This window comes from Hypomesus transpacificus, chromosome 14 (genome assembly GCF_021917145.1).
Source record: "Hypomesus transpacificus isolate Combined female chromosome 14, fHypTra1, whole genome shotgun sequence".
Taxonomy (NCBI): Eukaryota; Metazoa; Chordata; class Actinopteri; order Osmeriformes; family Osmeridae; genus Hypomesus; species Hypomesus transpacificus.
In genome coordinates, this window is record NC_061073.1 from 3,907,350 (window position 1) to 3,929,773 (window position 22,424).

Consider the following 22,424-nt stretch of genomic DNA (forward strand, 5'->3'; position numbering starts at 1 on the left):
GTGCATGTGTTTTGTTATATGGTTGGAAACTGCAAGTGCAGCTCGGATCTAAGACGGATTCGAGAGACCGCAGATAGAGTGCGGCTTGTCTGGTTTGTTATATGTGTGGAAACTGCAAGTGGCAGCTCGGATCTAAGACGGATTCGAGAGACCGCAGATAGAGTGCGGCTTGTCTGGTTTGTTATATGTTTGGAAACTGCACGAGGCAGCTCGGATCCAAGACGGATTCGAGAGACCGCAGATAGAGTGCGGCTTGTCTGGGTTGTTTTGTGTGTGGAAACTGCAAGTGGCAGCTCGGATCTAAGATGGATTCGAGAGACCGCAGATAAAGTGCGGCTTGTCTGGGTTGTTATATGTTTGGAAACTGCACAAGGCAGCTCAAATCCAAGACGGATTCGAGAGACCGCAGATAGAGTGCGGCTTGTCTGGGTTGTTATGTGTGTGGAAACTGCAAGTGGCAGCTCGGGTCTATGACAGATTCGAGAGACCGCCGATAGAGTGCGGCTTGTCTGGTTTGTTATATGTTTGGAAACTGCACGAGGCAGCTCGGATCCAAGACGGATTCGAGAGACCGCAGATAGAGTGCGGCTTGTCTGGGTTGTTATATGTCTGGAAACTGCACGAGGCAGCTCGGATCCAAGACTGATTCGAGAGACCGCAGATAGAGTGCGGCTAGTCTGGTTTGTTATATGTTTGAGATCTATTACTTTTATCACTTGTATTATTGTTTTTGTTGATTTTATGTAAAGCACCTTGAGCTGCAATTCCTGTATGAAATGTGCTATATAAATAAAGTCTTACTTACTTACTTACTTATGGGCGTGGAGATTTTGACTGAGCCTGTGGTTGGTTTGAGAACTACCAAAGTGTTGGTTTCTCTCATGTACTACTGTGTTTGATTTCTTGGAAACTGTACCATCTCTTATTAAAACAACAAGCTGATATATTCAGACAGTCCTTTACTGTGTGGGGTTGAGCTGCATATGCTAGTCTGTATTGAAACGTAACTACTAAAGTACTACTGGAACTTATGTTAGTTTCCTCCAGGATCACAATGACTCTTATTGAGTGACTTGTTGCTCTTGTAGGTTAGTTATAACGAAGTTAAGTCTTGTACTCGCTGTGAAATATTTTACTGTTGATTGTTCTTCTACAGGTACTGTCCTGCACTTTTTGTGGTTCATGTTGTTTTAATTTGTAACTTGTAAAACTGCATGCTCTTATGGGTCTTCCCTTTTGGCACTTGTTTAGTTTTTTCACAATGTATGCTTCATGTTTTGGCTGCTTGCAATGTTTGGGACTACCTCGTTGTTATGATCAGTGACCTATGCTCTTTTGTAAAGCTCTCTCTTGGAAGTCACTTTGGATAAAAGTGTCTGCTAAATGCATAAATGTAAATTTAAAGTACATCTCCAGGTAACCCAAATGTGAACCTAACAAGCATCGCTAACAACTCCATAATCTCCAACAAGGAGATTAATATTCGCCGTCATAACCATCGTAACCGCCATAACCGTCATAACTGTCATAACTGTCATAACTGTCATAACTGTCATAACTGTCATAACTGGTTACTCAATTTATAAAATGATCCTGATTTTATCATGAGGGCAATATTATTTGATTCCTGGCTTGCTGGAGTCCAAGTACTATAGTGCCTGAGTGTCAGGTGGGAGGTGATTAGCTCAGCAGATCTGGGTGGAGGAGGAGTGGATGGATCTGGAAGGCCAGTGGGTGTAAACTAAAAGAGGGGATCAATGTTTACTGCTGCTCTGCACTACTGAAGAAGAACCAGAGACCTCAGTCAGCCCCAATATGGCTGCTTTCAGCAATAATGTCTGTGTCTGCCATGACTGCTGTCTCTCTTTCTTTCTCTCTTTAGCTCTTGCTCTTTATAGCTGTCTTTCTTTGACACTATCTCCTCCAGACAGCTCAGCAAAGATGCAGGGATGAGAGAAAGAGAGGGAGAAGCACACATTTAGCTACCGACTAAGGTATTAATAGATATTAAAGCAAAGAGTGAACAACTATGGAAGAAAAATGCTGCAAGTCTGCAAAAAAAGACACAGTTAAAGTATCTCGGAAATTGCCCAAATTCTCTACATCCCTATTTTTGCTTGCCTACCATCCAACCAACCTATTACATTTTCAATGGCAGATCTTACTCACAGCATCGGGTGAGACTGATATCATATGTTGGAGTCGCCCACACAGTCCCCCTCCACATCTTAGTAGCCTGGGAAAGCTGGCACTCTCAGCTCACAGCAGGTTGGGGAGGGAAGTGTACACCGCTGCAAAGACTGCTCACTGCTGCAAAGACTGCTCACTACTGCAGTCTGTGAGCCACCTTCTCTCAATACTTACTTCCAAAGCTTTGGGCTCCATCCAAATACCTCAAATATGTCTCCTCCTAACTACCCTTCTGATGTTAGTGGAAAGACCAGGACGGTAGAACAAGGATGGGAGAATGGCAACGATAGGAGACCAGGTGATTTGTGACAGTACAAGATGATTGATTTTGGACTGTAGGCATAGGGAAAAAAGTCAATATCATCATCAGATGTTGTGCTTCCAACACTGCAAACAACAGGCAGTAAAAGAAAATCTGAATCAGGTGATTTATTCAGTAGTTAAAATAAGAATGACAATCTAGTTTTCTATTTAAAAAGATGATGACAAAAGCCTACAGTATATTGAGTGATACCACTCATACCAATTAGTATGTAAGAGAAATGTTTTGAGCTGGTTTCAGTGTTACTCCAAATGCTTTTATGTAATCATTCTATAGTCTATTTAATTACTATGTAATTATAGTGTAATAGTGTGCCGGAATAACTGACTTCCTACTAACATTGTTCCTAAAGCCACTCTACACAGGGTTTGCTAGGGACTGGGTTTAGCCAACTAAACAGAACCACAGTATTATTTAATGCAACTGTCACAGTGTGACTAATTTGTGACAAAATTCTAATTCAAGGTTTAGCCATTTCATGGTATGTATGCTCTCTTTGATTCTTTCAAGCATGGTGGCTCTCAATTCAGATTTATTTTGAATCACTGTGGATTCGAACATGTGCTACACTTCACCAGACACGCACCTGTCGGCCAGGCCTCAAACCAACACTCTTAATTTAATCCCTGTGTGAGAGTGGTTCTTTGTCTCAAACTCAATTCCCAATCCTGACAGATTAAGGAGTAAGTACCCTGTTGAGTAGCTAAGTGCCCCTGGTTTGAAACAAAGTAGTTTCAAGAGTTCAAGAATATTAAATCCATATAATGACCACAGTAATCACAATATCCTTTCCGTAGAAATATAATGATTGGATTAAAAAGAGATGAGATGACCTGGTTTTGCTGGCGGCCTGGTCCCTCTGACATGACAACAGATTAATACTAGACCTATGTACAGTTACAAAAATGTATACATTTTCAAAAGATGTATCTTAATTAAACTATTTTACTTCAGTTTCTTATGGCTGACCACTATGAGAGATATTGAGTATTCCCAAACAAGACAGCTCCCCCACACTTATTTTCTGCCAAAGCCACTGTTTATAAATTGCAAAATGCAAGTTTTCAGAGTACATATGCCCAAGAAGTACTACGGTCCTGGTTTAGAATCTGTGTGGGTTGTGTGGGCTAAGCAGTGGGTAACAAGGGCAGAGTGAGTCAGCACGTATTGTTCACTGACAAACTCCCAGACTTACTGTAGCATGTGTTAGCCTTGCGTCGCCTCATTAAGCTACCAATGCAAAAGTACCCCAGAGAACAACATCACCTAAACACCTTGACCGATGTGAGTAGATTAGAGCATGCACCCAAAAAGCTTTGAATAATGCTTGCACATTTTGCTAATCATCCAACAGATGTCCAACAATACTTCTGTTGTAGAGAATAGACAGTTGGATTTAAGATGTCCTGCAAAGTTATTTCCCATATATTTTTGGCCATTAATTATTTGTCAACCCATCCAGGCATTTACGCTTGAATGTGGCACCTATTTCGTATAGCATTCATTAACAATAATATTAATAAAACATTGAATAAAACATCTCAACTGAAAATTCCATGCCTGATCTATTGTTCATTTAAACTGAATTTCTACTCACCATCCTTACAACAGTCTTGGTTGCTACACACAAAGTCCTTACAGTCTACATTGTATTTGTCATCAAAAATAATACAAATAAATTAATATTTTAAAGTAAATTAAATATTGCATTAACTTGCATCAACTGATCAACAATATAGTGAAATTCACAGGACGATGGTCCCCTATATATAAAACCTACTGTTTCTGATTGATGATTAAATTAACTTGAAATATATATACGTATATCATTTTCTTTTATCACAGTACATAATCATGGAATGCCCTTTAAGATAAACATGTTCCGTTGTTTATATTATAACGTTAAGGAAAAAAATTATGCTATACCTCGCGACCTTGTAGAGGCAAAGCGGCTGGGGTCAAACAAGGTCGATCTTAAGAAAATTTAGATAACATGAATATAAATGTATCGTAGCCTACATTAAGCCAGAGAAAGGATCGACAATACAAACACTCGTTGGAAACAACGGCAATGCTGCGCCACTTTTAGGCTACTTTCAAAATAAAAATGTCGTTCTCTCTGTAGTTTAGGCTACTCCTTAACAATGTTGAAGCCTACAGGCTGGGATATGTAGGCTATTGGTTAATCTATCCTGTCTATCCTGAGACACCCTACACAATTGTAAGCACCCTTTAATCCAGTTGGCCTACTTTGGATAAAGAAATAGGCTACTTGAAATATTTTATATAAACGTCCGATCTTCCTACAGCTGTAGCAGTCCACTATTTTATTATAGATTTAAAAGACTGATGGTTTCATTAATTAATTATGTTGTCGTGGACCGACTAATTATCCGCCTTATAATAAAGCATAGTCAAATTAATATGGGCTATTTAAACATAACATTCAGTAAATTGTAGTGAAATTTGAAGCAGACTATTTTAAAAAAGTTCCCGAAAAAACGCATTGAAATGCGGTCATTTGAGGATAACTGGCGACAGTATTCAAACAACGACATAGCCTCTGTCGATATAGGCAACTCGGGAAACAATCTGTGGTCGTCCACATTGAAAAGAAACACAATTCAAGTTGTTGCCAAAACACAATCTTATATATGTCCTTGTTACAAAAATCACAATACAGTTTTACGGACAGACAGTTTACGTACCGTCATCAGTGCCGAGTCACTTTACAGGAAAGTCGTTTCTAGAAACGGGAGAGGAGCGTAGACCGTGTGCCCGACGGGCGGGCGTGAGAGGGGGAGACGAGGAGAAGGGAGGGATTGAATAGAAGATGGGCAAAGTTGCATATGAACGCGACGCTGTTGCAAAGTAGGACTGGATGCGGCACCATCGTCTTCAGCCACCAGTCGTGTGAGCTCCAGCTGCGACTCTGAGCCAGGGAGGGGCGCTAAGCGACTCACACATTGCACCAGTCATAACTCGTTCACTGCCGAACTCGTTCAACTGAGTCCGAATCATGCTAAATCCGAGACGATGAGAGTGCACAATTTCCAACACCGACTATCAGGCTACACCCTCGATTGTAATATTTATTAATTCGACCAGAATTAACGATGATTTTGAGAAATTGTATGTGCAACATCCGGTACTCAAAACATAAACAAATCATTTCAAATATAATGTGATGAAGGTTGCTGTAGCCTACAGAAAAGAGAGAGATAAAGAGAGAGAAATCATCACAGCCCATTTCAAACCATGCTCCCTCACCATCCTCCTCCTTTATATGATACATGAGATTAAGGTTGCCAATGTGACATTTCATATTGATTTGGTTGTGGGATTTATATATTAATTTATATATACAGCATATACATGTGCAAACATTTAATAGCCTAACCCTTGCCACTTTCATACAATATTTCTCATACACATGACTTTGGGCTGATTCTAATTTCATAATATTCCCATAAACCTAAAGCTTGTATCAGTGCACTCCCATTCAAACCTTGACAGTTGCAAAAAACATTATATTGTATTGTAATCATGTTGTAATGTAAATGTTTTGATATCACATCTCATGGGCTCTGGAGAATATCTGTGACTACTGGTATCCCCTCACACAAACTTTGGGTCGGATTTTTCCACTGAGGAACTATTGATGTGCATGATGCAGGAATGGCTGGAGAGATCAATGGGTTGGATGAGAAGGATGTTGTCTCTGTTTAATCATCATTTCCCTCCCCCTCTTTATCCCTACATCTCTCTCTCGGACTCTGTCTATTTCTCTCTATCTCTCTTTCTCTGTCTTTCATGCACACACACATCATTTGCTCTCGTTTTCCTCTGTCTTAATCTGTCGGTCTGTCTTAATCTGTCGGTCTGTCTCTACATGACCCAACTCTCTCTCTCTCACACACACACACATACACACACACAAACACACACACACACTCCCAGACAGACTCTCAGACAAACTGCAGTGATATCATGCCCGGGGATCAATATCAGCCTTTTGAATTATTCAACATCTGCTTTAATAATGCATGACACAACACTTTGGAGAAATGCCTCTCTTAGGCCAGGTGCCTTCGAAGCAGCTACTAACCCCTCGAGATTCTTGCTTCTTTATTTGTATTCATGAGAAGTCATTTCTCATTCATGCAGAGAACATATTGTCTTTGCTATAATGCTGTATACATTTTAATGTGGTGTTTGAACAACACTCAGAGCATGGTAGCCATTCGTAACTTCATTAGTTGGCATTACCCTGACAAACAAGAGATTAAAAAAACAAAATACATTTGAGGAACGGCTAAAATTGCCAATTATAGCATTCACATGAATGCAAATAATTCATGAATTCATAGGATATGTATAGCTCAGTGGTTAGAGCATTTGACTGCAAATAAAGAGATCACAGACTCAAATCGCCCTCTGTATGGTGCTTTGGATGGAAGTGTCTACTAATGTATATGCGTTAATGAGATCTGTCATTATGAGCCTCTCCCCTTACCTCCTTATCTGGGGCTTTAGGACATCACAAGGAGCCTACCATGAAAGGATCTTCCCCTGCCCGCTCAAAAGCTTAAATATCAAATACAGTTATTCCCAGCATGATTGACTATTTTGACCATATGTTAGTATTTCAGTAAAATCGTTACAATTTCAGACAAGATGTCCTTTATTACTGAGTAAATATGGGGGACTCTAATATAAACTCAGAATGCCTTTGCAAGTTGGATGGAAGAAAACAGATTGAAGTTTCAGAAGGAGTTGCAGCCGGTCATAAATAACAGATTGATATAAAACAGATTGATATCATTTTGGAAGGTATTGCTTTTTTGGAACATTACTTATTATAATAATAGTGATATACTGTATATTATATATATACAGTATGTACAAAGTGTATATGTATACTATATATCTATGAACAATTGTCTTCTCCCTCAAGTTAACTCAAGCTACAGAGTGATGAATGTATCTGTAAAGGAGATTAGGGGTTCACAATGATGACAATGCATTTGAATGCCATTGGATTAGTATTAGCATTTAATGTGCAGTCTATGGGATGAACTTCACACAGCTGTTATTGCTGTTGTATCAAAATCGTAGATTAATTTACTTTAACTCAAAAGCTTGAATGTTTTACCTCTCACCACTATAAGGCATTCCCTAAAAAGCAGTTAAGTCTAAAGTCAGACCAATGTGTACGAAGGTGGAAAGTGTGAGACAAGTGTGAGGGCTTTATTTGTTGGTTTAGTCATCCACAGAGATAAAATAAGACCTGACAACTCTTCAGCCTCTATTAAAATTATAGTTGACAGTGTTTTTGTGGAACAGTGTATGTTTGTGTGTCGTGTGTGTGTGGGTTTCAATCAGTGTCTGCATGTATGTGTTTGCTGTCTGTGTGTGCATCAAGTGAGTTCTGTACCAGAGAGGTAAAACAAGCTTCAACACTACCATACTCCTGTGAAAGAGAACCTGACTGTGACCTCGGCTACCTTTACGGAAATGCAGCATCATCTGGGCAGGGTGAGTGGGGTGACCCAGTCAGCGCAGCAGGGAACAGGCAGTACCGGGCAGATCACAAGAGGGACAAAACCAGGGACACAGCCAGACTCACTGAGCTGAATGAGGTCAGACAACTAATCTTGGAAGAGGGCAGAGTGCTGGTAAAATGTCTAGATTACATTGGTTCCTTGTGATATATACAGTATATATACTCTGTGATATAGATATTCTGTAAAAAGTGTAACAATTGACCTTTCGCGTAAGCCACGCCCACCTTAGTTGCCGTTGTTAGTCTGTCAAGCGTTGCTTCTTTGTATAGTATGTACTACTGTATTCTGCTGTATAAGTAGCATACTTATGGCATTCTTTTGGGAGTAATACCTCCAGATCGAGGGGAAACGGATTGCAATATGCAGTGGATATATTCAGAATATTCAAATCAACAAGGAACAGTGGCTGATCTAAGGGGTGGCAGCTGCCACCCCAATAAAAAATACTTGCCACCCCAATCTTCCCATGGAAACATATGATTTGTACATTAAAGAACATTTCAATAAATAATATTAATATTAGTGTTTAATTTAAACTACAATGTTATAGCCTAATCATTTACCGTAGGGATTACCGTACCCCCCTACTTTGGGCTTTGATTCGCCTCCAGGGGCCACCTACCAACTTCCTTCTGCCATGCATTGCCACCCCGAATGAAAATTTCTAGATCCGCTCCTGACAAGGAAAGGGACATATCAATAATTAAAACAAAGTATACTGTACTACACTACAGTACAGTAGTACTAGTAGAGGGTCATGGTTAAACTGCTTCAGTGATTAACGCAAATCAATTTGTAATTGGTTGTTATGGCGTCATGTTCAAGTCTACGATTTCAAATTAAAGTAGGCCATGTGAATTTTCCAGCACAGACCCACTTACTCAAGCTAAATACACCTACTGTTAGAGTATAGCTGGCTAGTAATCTGTTCTAGCTAGAGCTAACGCCATGTTAGATGTGAGATAATATTCGCAAAACTGGATTTTAAATGATTGCTTACTAGTATGATTAACCACTGCTAATATCATCATACTAGTAGCTCTAGTACTAGTGGCTAGATACAGCGTCAGTTGACAACATTACATTAGCTTCTGTACTGTACCTACCTAGCCTCTACTGTAGCTCTGTCTAGCTTAACTTTACAGCAGTTACTTTAGTTTGTTGGTAATAGTAGCTCTAAAAGCCAGCTACTATTAAAGGTCCCATGGCATGAAAAGTTATTTAACATTAATATGTGTTCCTCTATACTGCCCTTGGTCCCCGAATGGCTAGAAATTTGATAAGTACAAGCTAAGCCCTGGGTATTCTTTTCCGACTTTGAGAAAATGAAAGCTCAAACGGTCCAATCTGGAACCTTTCCCCTTATGTCGTCGTAAGGGGAAAGGTTACCTCCCCTTTCTCTGCTTTGCCCGCCCAGAGAATTTGGCCCGCAAATGAGAAAATGAGCTACGACCGTGCAAGCGCAATATTGGTTTTTCCTCAAGATACATCATGGCTTACAAATGACTGAAGAATGGCAGTTAGGCCCGCCTCTCTCCTCCTCATAGCATTTAAAGCTATAGACACAGAAATGGCACGTCCTAAGGAAAGCTCATTGTGGGACTGCTTGTAGTGGCTGTAATTCTGCACCAAGGCTGAATTTCGGGAAAGAGACTTCAGGTACAGTATTAGGGGACCACTAAGGCCTATATAAAGGCATCCAAAAACAGCATGCCATAGGACCTTTAAGATAAAAAATATTAGAAGTAGGCCAAATCATATTAGTAAATAGTAACCATCATTTTAAAATCCAGTTTTGCGAATGTAATCTCATATCTAATAGCTAGCGTAGGGCTTCAGAGAGAGTACAATATCAACACAGTACTTTGAAACAGACAAAAATATGCTTGTTGATCTTTAAGATGTTCAGAGAATGGAGCATACCACAAAGTTTTCCTGGATTTTGGCATGTGGAAAGGAGAAAATGGACTCTCCCCTCTAAACTCCTGGGGTATTTGTTAACGCATTTTTGTGTTCCATATGGCATTTTGCGCTTTAAAGGTCACATGAAATGCTGTTTTTGGATGCTTTTATATAGGCCTTAGTGGTCCCCAATACTGTATCTGAAGTCTCTTTCCTGAAACTCAGCCTTGGTGTAGAATTATAGCCACTACGAGTAGTCCCACAATGAGCTTTCCTCAGCACGCGCTGTTCTGTGTCTGTAGCTTTAAATGCTAATGAGGAGGAAAGAGGCGGCACCATGCGCTAATGTTTACAGTGGATGTATAGCAATAGCTCGTAGACCTGTTGCTGTAAGATGCCTCGAATTTGCCCATTCTCATCTGATAACCCTGGTTTGCAGAGCTGCACACTCAGTCATGTCAATGTGGGGAAAGGCGGATATCGCGGCGCCATAACACCAACAGCAGAACGGTTATCAACATAACAACAAAGTGTACAACACTGAGTTACAGATGTCTATTCACACACATACTTGATGCTATCTACCTTTACAGTACCTCAGCTGTTAGCTGCAGAGCTAATGTTACAGCTAGATTCGAGGATTGTAGCTGGACCAAGGAGAGTTAGTACTGATCCAGAATTTAATTTCAGACGGTCAGCAAGGCCAACTTTGTATTGGCTCAAGGAAATAGTGGGGGCTGAAATGTTTGGCGCAGACATGCAAAACTTTGGGAAGTTGTGTCGGCACATTTCCAGCAAAAATAAAATTTAGATACTGGTTGTGCAGAGGCTCGGATGAAGGAACAAAAAAAAAACTTTTGTTTGGATTTGTACATCCAAGCACTGAGCAACTGTTATGCTTCGTTCGTTTGCTCGCCATGATGTCTCTCCAGGAAAAACCGATATCGCACTTGCCCTTGCACGGTGGTAGCTCAGTTTCTCATGGGCGGGCCAGATTATCTGGGCGGGCAAAGCAGAGAGAGGGGAGGTAACCTTGCTCCTTATGACGTCTCAAGGAGGAGATTTTCAAACAGAGCAATTGACCGTTCCCGAAACTCCTCCCTAGAACGGCCCTCGTCCAATGCTACCTTAGCAACCGCTACTAAGAGAAGAAGGTCGTCAAGCTTTGACTCAGAAGCAACATGGTTAAACGGTGTGCCTATGGGACGTGTCGATCTGACACTAGATATCCCAAAAGTTTAGAGGGAGGTGTGGTATTTTTTCCATTTGCAAAGCCGAAGACTCAAGAGGGAAGGTGCCGGTGGTGGATAAAACTGTGTGGGAGACCCCACTCCCAACTTAATTTAGAGAACATCACCAAACACACATAGCATATGTCTGCTCCAAGGTAGCTAGCGTTAAGCTGCTAGCGAACAATCTCTAAGATGTTAGTTGAGAGAACATCCCCAAACAGTTATGGTTCATGTAAACTAGTATTATTACCACTACTAGTGCATAACTATTCACTCCAACAAATTTGTTAATGTTAAAATCAAAATGTTAATTAACGTCTGTAAAATTGCAAGCTGAGCTAGCCAACGAACGCCAGCAAGTTTCCAGGAGCTTAAAATACTGTATCAATGTTGAACAAAACGTCCCAACAAGCCATTATAAACGTATTTTATTTGAATTTTCGTGAGTGGGCGACATGTTCTTGAGTATCCCAACCTTGTGCTTGCTGTTCAAGTGCCTGGCCAGATAAGGCTACTTGAGACCTGAATGCTTTGGCTTCGATTTTTGTTGTTTCCCCTTTGTTGCTAATTTTAATATTTTTAATATCTCCCTCCACTGCATATTGCAGTCCCTTCTGCCTGGATCTGGAAGATATCGCAGAAGTATTACTCCAAAAATCATCACTCACTCTGACAGCTATAACGCTTATCCCCCTACTCGCCATGGCTTTTGGTTTGACAGTTCCGGGAATTATGTCGGACATAGCAACAGTAACTAAGGGTGCGTGGCCTGGGGGGAAGGGTCAATTGAGTCTTCATTTTCTCAAAGGGGGAGAAGAACACCCAGGGCTTGGTTTACACCTATCAAAATTCTAGCAACTGGGGGACCAAAAGCAGGCTAGTGGAACTCATATTAATGTTAAATAACCTCCTAAAGTGAAGTTTTCATGTGACCTTTAACAACCGAAAGCTTGACGGAGATTCTTCAAGTAGTAACCGGTAGCTAAGGTAGGATTGTTCAAAGCTGTTTTAGGCGTGGCTTTCGCGATAGGTCAATTGTACCAAATGTTGAATGTTGATTTGTTTATGATTTGTATGTAGTGTGATAGTATGTATACAACAAATGTGTCATCCCGACTATTTTGAGTAATCATATTGATACCTTTCATCCATCCATCTACTGACACAGCTTGCCCATCGACTGAATGTGAATAAGTTCCCACCTTGTACACTGTCAGGAATCCTTCTCTTGTTTCTCTGTTCAGGTCTTCCTGAGACATTATTTTAGTTCTGAAGTACAGTAAAAGTTTCAAAGTTGCCGAATGGTAGCCCAAACTGAGGACCATGTGGTGCACAATGCTGCTAAACATGTTGGAAAGGATAGTCGATTATGAATAGGCAGGCCAAGCTAACATAATCCAGGTGTCTATCCTTATGAATGAACATCCAAGGCATTACAACATATCAATACATCTTATGCCATCATACTAATTTATTCCACGTGTGTGTTAGCATTCTGGAACCTACTTATCTCATTAACAAGGATTGGGGCATTAAGACCTCTTATGAATTTATCGCCCTCAAGGCGCACCTATCGGACACGCCATCCAATCTATCTTTTCCTCTCAGCCTATGGAGTGCGTGGGGGAGATCCATATAAGGATTACAGCTGCTTGCGTTGGTTCCCAGCACATTACTTCCCACCTCTCCTTAGTTTTTCATCTTTTACTTCACTTTCCTCCCACGTTTCCCCTTCAAAGTTCCCCTAGGCCATTTGGGCATTGAAGCCCACGCCCGCCCTAATTTCCTATAACCCACTGCTGACTAGCCTCAATTAACATTTTGATTAGTAGATTCTTGGAAGATCAACCCAACCCTGCTTTAACCTGAGCTGAATACCTGGTAGCAAATAACATACAAAGAGGCACAGAAGAGAATACCCGTGGTCCATTTCTAGTAATGGGACACAGTGAGAACTATAGATACTGTCAATGCAGAGTCCTCACCTCAAACGGCTGTGTCTGCATGACATATTATAAGCCTGGGGTGATTGGAGTGTCATCCAAAGTAAATCTCTGACAGTAAACCACGGCCCCTACCCGCTCCCTAGAAGGTATTAGAGGGGGCAGAAGAGGGACAGACGAGGCAGGGGAGGGGATGGGTTCTGAGACAGAAAGCCCACCAGACTGGAATAAAGCACCTTATTAGAGTCAAAGTGATGTTGGGTCTGCCAGCAGGATAGCGGGGAAGGCGGCATGTAGATGAGGCTGTGTGTGTATGTGGAGATGGTAGTCTGTGGTGAAGAAGAGGGGTGAGTGTGTATGAGAGAGGTGTTTTATTTAAAAGGTACACAGCTTTACAGTAAAGTAGCAAGCAGCTATTGAGACAACTGGGGGGAAAAACTAGTAGGGCACATAATTATACCACAGGCATTCCTCGCCAGAGGAGGCAAGCTGGCAAACTGCTGCTCTATGCTAATGTTATGTTCACAATATTTACATTTATTATGTGTATCTGGATCCTCAAATAATAGAACTGAAATAATCATAGGCCTACCTCATGGAATTTGACCCTGTCTATTCCTGCACTGCAGGCATTGAATTCCCTTCCACTTGAGTGCTATTGATCTGCCCTCTATGACATATTGAAAAGCAGACAGTTATCAATACTCCCGGACCCATCCCCTGCCCCCACAATGCCAGGTGCTGCAAGCTCCCCTTTGATGCCTCACAAAACCTGAGCTGCCTTACACCGTGTCCTTACTAGATGCAAACGTCCGACTATTGGATCGCATTGGATCCGCTCCAGAATTAATTGATCGGTCGCTTGCATCCAGTAAGGTAATTCCAACAGAAAACATATGGGGTTCCAGGTAATGTTAAAATTAAGCAATAAGAAAAAGCTATTCTAAAACTGGTTGTTCCCATCCTTGATTGTGATTGGTTATATCGCATTCCATGCCGTTGTAAAATCCAGCATAACCTCACAGGTTGTCCTCATAACATTCTTTAACATTCCATATTACTGCGCATCGAATATTTCAAATTGAAAAAGACGGCAAAGATGTCCATCTGGCTGTTGCGTGGCAACGATTTATGTAGGAACTATACTTTGTAGTTGCGGAAGAATGACGGTTTATTATTAAACTATTTGTTTCTAATTGTTTTTGTTGATGAAACGATATCAAATATTTGTAGTATCAGTTTTAGAAAAGCAATAAGCCCCAAGAGGCCGTGGTTTACGCTGATTTTAGAACAGGTAAGGGGAGTTATTAGGCACGACGCAAAGCGGAGTTGATTGGGTTGATACGGCAAAGCCGAGGTTTGATATTTCCCGGCATGACCGAACGGTCGAGGTTAGTAAGTAGTTTATTATATGGCATTTTTAGCTTCCTTTAATTTTGTAAACGAAAATAAATGGTACCTCTAGGCTAATTGTAGCTAGCTCTCAAGTCTTCTCACGGTGTGTTTCATGTGTTGCCTAGCAACTCAATACTTTTGATAGAAAGCGGACAACATGGTTCTGCTAAAATGGCTTCAATTTCAACACAAAATAACGACACAAGTGATTCAAAGAGTCTAGTCTTCATCCTCACTTTCGATGAGAAATCTTTTCAGAATCATCTGGATAGTAAAACTAAGCAGCTGACTCGTCGATATCGCTCATTTTGAAGCTGACGTCAGAGGGCAATACGGATCCGTATTGACCGGCGAGGAGGGCCGGCGAGGATCCGTATTGAACGCGGCTGGCATGACTACCCATTAGCCAATCAGAACGCTCGTCCCGTCGTTGCCATATAATAATAGGTTTTATAAAAGGGCTTGGCCCCCCCCAAAAGTGGGAACCTAGATTCGCCCCTGCGTGTATATACCTAAAATACAATTAACGTGGGTATGCTGTGTATCAAATCATTGTTCATCATTGTTTAATGCATTAGGCTATATGTTGTAAGCTATTTAAGTAGATTTTCTATCAATGTAGCCTACACATTGAACTGATGAGAATATGAAAATGAGAATGTCCGTGGTAAATCATAGTTTTCCCGTTGGGTCAGTGTTACAGGAACGTCTGGTTGAGCAACAACTCTTGCCAGTCGATTCATGCAGCCGCAGTCGATGTCAAACACAGCTAATGTGGGCAAAGCTTGTCTACAGTGTATGCTGTTTGGGCGTGCGAGGACACCTGTCACCCCCCATAAAAACAAGCCAATCGAACTGCTTTTAGTCGTGTCACGTCGCTCGCGTCGCTTTTCATTCGGGGTGGCAATGGGGTGGCAGAAGGAAGTTGTTCGGTGGCTTTCTGGAGGCGAATCAAACCCAAAGTAGGGGGGTACAGTAATCCCTATGGTAAATGATTAGGCTAGAACATTGTAGTTTAAATTAAACAGTAACATTAATATTATTTATTGAAATGTTCTGTAATGTACAAATAATATTTTTCAATGGGAAGATTGAGGTTCATGTTGTTTAATTGTAACTTGTTTCACTACATGCTCCTATAGTTCTTCCCTTTGGGACTGTTTTTTCACAATGTATGCTCTATGTTTTGGCTACCAGCAATGCTTGGGGCTATCTCGTTGTTATGATCAGAGTCCTATGCACTTTTGTAAAGCTCTCTATTGGAAGTCACTTTGGATAAAAGCGTCTGCTAAATGCGCAAAAGAAATTGGGGTAACAGTATTTTTTATTGGGGTGGCAGCTGCCACCCCTTGCCACCCCTTAGATCCGCCACTGCCGTCATCCAGATTTTTTTTTTTCATTAATGGAAAATGGGATTTCAACTTCACTGTAGGACAAATCAACCTCAACATTTTTGCCTACAGAAACCACAGTCTACGATTGAAAAATGCTGTCATAGAAATCCATGTATCTTCACACTCAGATCCTGTCACCTATCTCCACACTCGGATCCTGACACCCCTGTGTCACCCCTCCCCCCACAAGAGGTTGCACTGGGCCAGGTGAGAGTGCAGTCTATAGCTTAACAGTACATAGAAGCTGAGGGAGCTTATCGTTGATGAAGGCTAGCCCAGTTGGACGCTGCTAAGTTCAGATACCAGGTTTGATTTTGGTGTGCCACCCCAAGATTTCCCTTGCCCCCTCTGGGCACCCCTATGAAAAATGTCTGGGGCCGCGTCTGCGCGTCGCATCCAGGTGGACACGGTGTAGGCCAAGACGCGACTGTCGGAGCTGATTGCGGCTGATTGTGGCCACTCTCAATGGTAGGCTACAGTTCACGGTCAGTTGGCGTCCGGGTGGGGAACCTTGCCCCGCACCAAATGTGCTAGGACCGCCACTGAGCCCACTGCTATGTGACCTTCTTCAGGTATGGTGAACTCTCTCATCCCCTTGGAAGGCTGGAAAATAACATCAGTCATGCAGAGAAAGCCTGACGTTACTGTAAATTAGACTTATTATCTCAATTTCACTTGGTGTTGTGAAGTCTTTGCCGGGGACTTTAGCTGTCAAAGATACATTTAAAAGGGTGTTTTTTCTGATGGAAGAGAGGGCTTTTGGTATTAAGAATTAATTGCTTGGAAGGTAGAAATATAATCACATGACTGGGTTTCTGATGACTTGGATTCCCAAAGGCTGTAAAGCCAATGACTGAGTGTACCTGAAATGTATAATTCAAGGGGTTGGAAAAAACCTGTCTGTTGTTTGAATGAAGCAATAAAAGTAGAGACAGAGGAGTATGGACAATTAGCTAATCATCATTACCGCCTTGTCAGCGTGAGTTTCTCTTCACACAGTACCAAGCTTTAAGTGAGTAATTGCTTCTTTATGGCTTTTAGTATTGAGGTCTGCACATGTGGATGTCTGAATTTATTAAAGATAGAGCAGTCCATGGGAATTTCAATGCTTCAAAGAATATTGACTTTGTCTCAGTTGCTGTCCGAGTAGTTCTGAAGGTCACTTATGGAAAAGAATAAATGCAGAAATATAATACACTGTCAATGTGTTCTTCATGTGTGGGAGCTGAATGAAAAATAAATTTTCAGTATTTTGTGTTTAGAAATGCTGTGTCATTTCTGCTGATTTGGATGAATCTTACCACTCACTGTCAGGGTACCATGTGATGTTAGCTTGTCCATAGTTATGCATTTCACGTGTGTGAGTGTGACCTTCGCTTGCAAACTCTAAACAGATATACAAGACGTACAATCTGTCTCCCTCTCTTTCTATGTCACACACACACACACGCACACACACACAGAGACGGACAGACAGAAAAGGATAAAGTATGACTGCATGCCCCAGCTCCTGACACAGCTCCCTGATAATCGTATTGACAATTACAGGTACTAGACTGAGGCATTGTAGAGGGGACTGGCTGACAGTCCTTCCTAATGCAGATGTGTCAATCATATTAATACTGAAAGTTACTTGCTTATTATTTGTCTACTAAAGCAAAGTCTGTCTTATTTCTTCTTTAGTCCAATTCTGTAACATTTTATCAAGCTCTATCCTTGCAGCGGCAATTACTCTTTTATATTGTTCGGCACCTTGTCTCTTAAAAAGCATTTATTTTGACTTCCGCAGCAAAGTTTTTGTTTAACGTTTTCTGATCCATTGAATGCACTGTACGGCAGTTTCTATTCGATCTACAGTAATGCTTCATAGTAAGACAAATATGAAATGATGCTGCCATGCTGAATTATTGTAAAGGCTTAATGAATGCAATTCAAGCCAGTTAGGCTGTACTGATAACCAAATTGTGTATAATCAAAATGCTTATAGAATTGGCACGTTTGAAAAAATGTTCTGTATATAGATACATAACTGTATGTCATCCCTGTTCCTCATGAACACATCCATATTCCTTCTGATGTCTTATTCCTTCTGATGGTATCCCTATTCCTCATTATTAGATTTACATTTATTCATTTAGCAGACGCTTTTATCTAAAGCGACTTTCAAGAGAGAGCTTTACAAAAGTGCATAGGTCACTGATCATAACACCGAGATATCCACAAACATTGCGGGTAGCCAAACATGAAGCATACATTGTGAAAAAACAAAAATAAGTACAAGTTACAATTAAACAACATGAACCTCAAAAAAGTGCAGGAGTGTACCTGTAGAAAAGCAAGCAAGAGTTTTAAATCAGTTACAGCTAACCAACAAGAGCAACAAGTCTCTAAGTAAGAGTAAGAGTCATTGTGATCCTGGAGGAAACGAACATCAGGTCCAGCAAATCATTCCTAGGTGCCATTGTATTCCCGGGAACAAGTGAATCTTGAGTCTTGTGATCAAAATGTATTCTAATCTCCATTCTAATAAAGCCCGGGTTCCACTGACCTTTGACCTCATAAGAGAACTGAGCAGAGTGACGTGTGATAAACAACAGCAGCTGCTGGTCCAGGTCACATGACTCAAGGCTGATGTTCCAAGATCGAATCCCTGTTAGAGCAACACAGAACAAGAGAACAACAAAGACATTATTCTCTGACCATCAACAACCTTCAATTCCTTTTCATTAGTACATTTATTATGGAAGAAAATCAGTGACATGTGAATTTTAAAAAGCATTGAATACATAATATTGAAATGTAAACAACACCGAATTCTCATATGAATATATTTCAATGTAAAATTAAATTCAGGTTGCTCAAATTCAAGCCTAAAAAATGTTATCTTAAAAAAAAAACATTTAAAAAAAAAAATCTTAAAAAATTCACGTTTATAAAATTCTAGCCTAAAACATTCAAGCCTAAAAAATTCAAGCCTAAAAAATTTCAAGCCTGTCAAATTCGAGACGAAAAATGTTGATCTTAAAAATTACGAGCCAAAAATAATTCAAACCTATCAAATTCAAGGTATCAAAGACGGTAGAGCAATCGAGCCTCAATGCAATATTTGATCACATTGGACTCACCGAAGCATGGTTGTTTTCCCTGGAAGTCATCATGCATTTTCTCTTCTCTATTGCTCGATTGCTCTACCTATCCTTGGTATCCCGGATGTTGCAATCTAAATGTCACTGATTTGCTTCCATAATTTAGAGTCTAATCATTATTCCAAAGACCAAATTTGACCCTGACTGATCTCATACAAATGTATTTGGATTTAATCAAACTAACACTGACTGATTGTGTGGTAATGTTCATCTTTCTGAACAAAATGGACCATTCCCCTCCATGTAACAAGGGTCACCTAAGTGCTACTGGGTGATTTGCACCCTTCTGTTATGTTCTAATCTACATTCATCCTCCGTCTCTGACAGATGGTTTGAAGTGAAGAATCTCTGAACTTCAGAGAGAAGGCCCTGCGTCAGATCTCATTAACTATGGTAGAAACTAATGCAGAATCCCTCTCTGATGATATTCACTTCTGGCTACATGGGCACACTACTGAGATCAGGATATAAGATTATTCTGCCCTAATTTCCTCATTCCACACTATCTGTATTTCACTGACCTCTACTCCCTCAGTTTATACTAAGAAAGGGTTTGTTGGGCTGTTTAGATAATCCATTGCCACACTGAGGACAAAGAAATGTAGCCCCACTCAGCACACTGCAGTGTTTTGCAAGAAATGCTGTGTCACTGATGCTAATTATGGCTTGATGCTAGATGCTCACTGCCCTGAAAATAAAGCTTTGTTTTTAAAAACAGTACACAAAAACCCAGACAGAACACATTGTTCTCCAAGACTGATATCTATTATTATTACGACAGTTGACTTGACAGGCCACTTGACACAATGTTTAATTCAGAGTGAAGGTGCTACAGAGAGATAGGATAGTAGTCTTCCATCTTTGAAAGCTTTCCATATGCTCACTATAAAAATATTCTAGAGGCCATAAACAGACACCTGTTCAGATTTGAGAAGGGAAAAGAGATATAAACAATATGGCATTGACAGTAGTTCCATCTTGATCATTGATAGGTCCAGATGAGTAATGTGCCATACTGCTTACACTTACCTAACTCTTTTAGGTAAGTACATTTGTGTAGGGGGTGGGGTCCAAATAGAAAGTGAAAGGGGCACACAGGAAATTAAACCACCACGTGGCATCACCACCAATGGCATCGCAGTGCAACTAACTGTACTCTGATTTGCTCAATCCTCAAACCCAAAGTAAACTATTACCTATAATTTTTATATGAGCTAAATGTGTATCATTTAGCAATGCTGTAAGATACTGTAATGACACATTATTAGCACATGTGTGCAGAGCAATTTACCAGGCCCTCCTTTCTTCAAATTGACACTAAATTAAAATTAAAAGGTAGGAGTGCAACATGATGTGTTAAGAGATTGTTTCTGTAAGGTTGAAGGATAGGGGTATGAACAAGAAGTATGAGTAACACTCTCCCTCTGTGTGTCTCGGACAGGAAGGGTGAGGGAGGCAGAGAAACCTCATGTTCTCTGTAACAGTCTCAAGGGTGATTTGCTATGCTACTGGTTCTTGTTCTTCTTTTTCCTCTTGCTTAGCTGGCGTGGGGGAATCAGACACTGCGTTTTCCATACACACTTTCAGGGAATATTGCTGTCTTGGCAATTGTGAATATTTTTATTTAAGAAACCTCAAGGCCATATAACATCAACATGAATGGCACTTCATAACATTGGGGTCTAGACTTGTTTGAAGCTTTTCCTGAAAACCAATAGTGTTCAGATAGTGTGCAGATGTGGTGAAATTAGGGGGTTAAACAACACAATGGAAAACAAGGCTGTCCCTTGGAAATCGGCTTGCAGGGGTATGACTGTTATCCAGGTATCACTAGAAGGGCTGAACTCCACAGAGATCCTACAGTCAGATTAGACCCTGACCAAACCGTAAATAGCCTCTCATCTCTACCTGGTTTGCCAGGTTTGACATCAGATATAGATTAAATAGGTGAGAGGTTAATGTCGTTTTGTTGTCCCTTTCTGGATTAAGGCTCACTGGAATTTAAATCCAGCCACAACTACAGGGTATCTTAAAGTTGGTAGGCTCACTATGACTGGATGACACTATGACACTGTTTTGGCATGTGTCATCATCCAGATTAGGGTAGCACAGTAGGTATTAGGGCAAGCGGTCCTTGGCAACGGTAGTTATGAGAGTGTTGCCATGGTGCCAGCCTAGAAGTAATAGGGTGATTCATCAATGGGTGAGTCTGGTTAAGGAGAGCTGGCACGATGGGATTGCTGACTGACCAATCCTTGAAAACTCCAAACTTCTTTCACGTGTCAAACAGCTCATGTTATAGTTGCAAACTCCTGTTATTGTTACAGACAAATACATTATCTTGGCTCTTCAGAAGACTTATCAAGAGGAATACACTTCCTTTTAACTTTTCAAAAAGGCATTTTGCAGCAGGCAAAATGCCTGGCAAAGGCAATGCCTTTGTACATGGGAGACATGAAAATCACAGTCCTACAGTAAATTATCAAAAATTATTTCGATATAAAACAATGCAGTTATAAAATGCAGTTTTTGCTGTGGCAAAAAAAGCTGAAACAGTTAATGCATTAATTACATCACAATATTTTTATTGTTGTAATCTATAGCCTAGCCCTACATCATAAGCAGACTCACGGCCGCAAACCCCTCAACGCACACAATGAAGTAATCAATAATTAAACTGAAATAGTGAACGTTTGAACACAAAGCATAGTACTTCCCCTTGCTAATGGGGGGCTGCGTACGTAAAAATAATGTAACTTATTTTCACTGTGCCGCAATACTGCTGAGTCAAGCTTTTTTATCTTACTCGATGCGGTATCACTTTGCCTTTGAGGAATCCCGAATAAATAAACTATTATCTCCACTGAATTGCTAAAAGATATCGTGAATGTCGCGAATGCAAAATCATAATCTTATGATCATAAGAAAATAAATAAGACGCAGAGATGTATGCCCACTTACCTCTCTCTATGAGCTGCCTGGCGCTGTGCAGTTGATGCTCTGTTGCTATCTCTCCGATCACTATTAGTATGTAGTAGTTCCCTTTGCTGAATGGGGGTCCTCGCCGCCGTCGCTCTACAAGGTGTTGAACTATCTCCTCGGACCTTGTCCGCACGTTGCCCTCTTCCTCCTGCACTGCCTCGAGCGCACCTCGAACCGGAATTTCCATGGCAACAACCCCACGAGCGGACGCTGGGGCCGTTTTCATCGCCATGACAACTACTGTTCTAGTATGTGTGCAGAGGCAAAGGTAGGGGAGGGCTCATGGGGGTAATCGATCACTCACTTTTGGAGCTATTTTCTTCTAGATTCGATTGGTCCGTGAATCCTTGC

General features: G+C 40.9%; 1 protein-coding gene across 1 annotated transcript in view; it reads right to left on the minus strand.

Annotated features, from left to right (window-relative positions):
• map1ab (microtubule-associated protein 1Ab) overlaps window positions 1-22,320 on the minus strand; it is a 46,636-nt gene extending 24,316 nt beyond the window's left edge. Inside the window, exons 1-2 of the mRNA XM_047034485.1 lie at window positions 22,053-22,320; window positions 18,494-18,595 (exon numbers count right to left, since the gene is read on the minus strand). Of these exons, the coding sequence (XP_046890441.1) occupies window positions 18,494-18,595; window positions 22,053-22,305 (355 nt within the window). The 5' untranslated portion in view covers window positions 22,306-22,320. The remainder of the gene's footprint in view (window positions 1-18,493; window positions 18,596-22,052) is intronic.
• Between the last annotated feature and the right edge of the window lie 104 nt (window positions 22,321-22,424).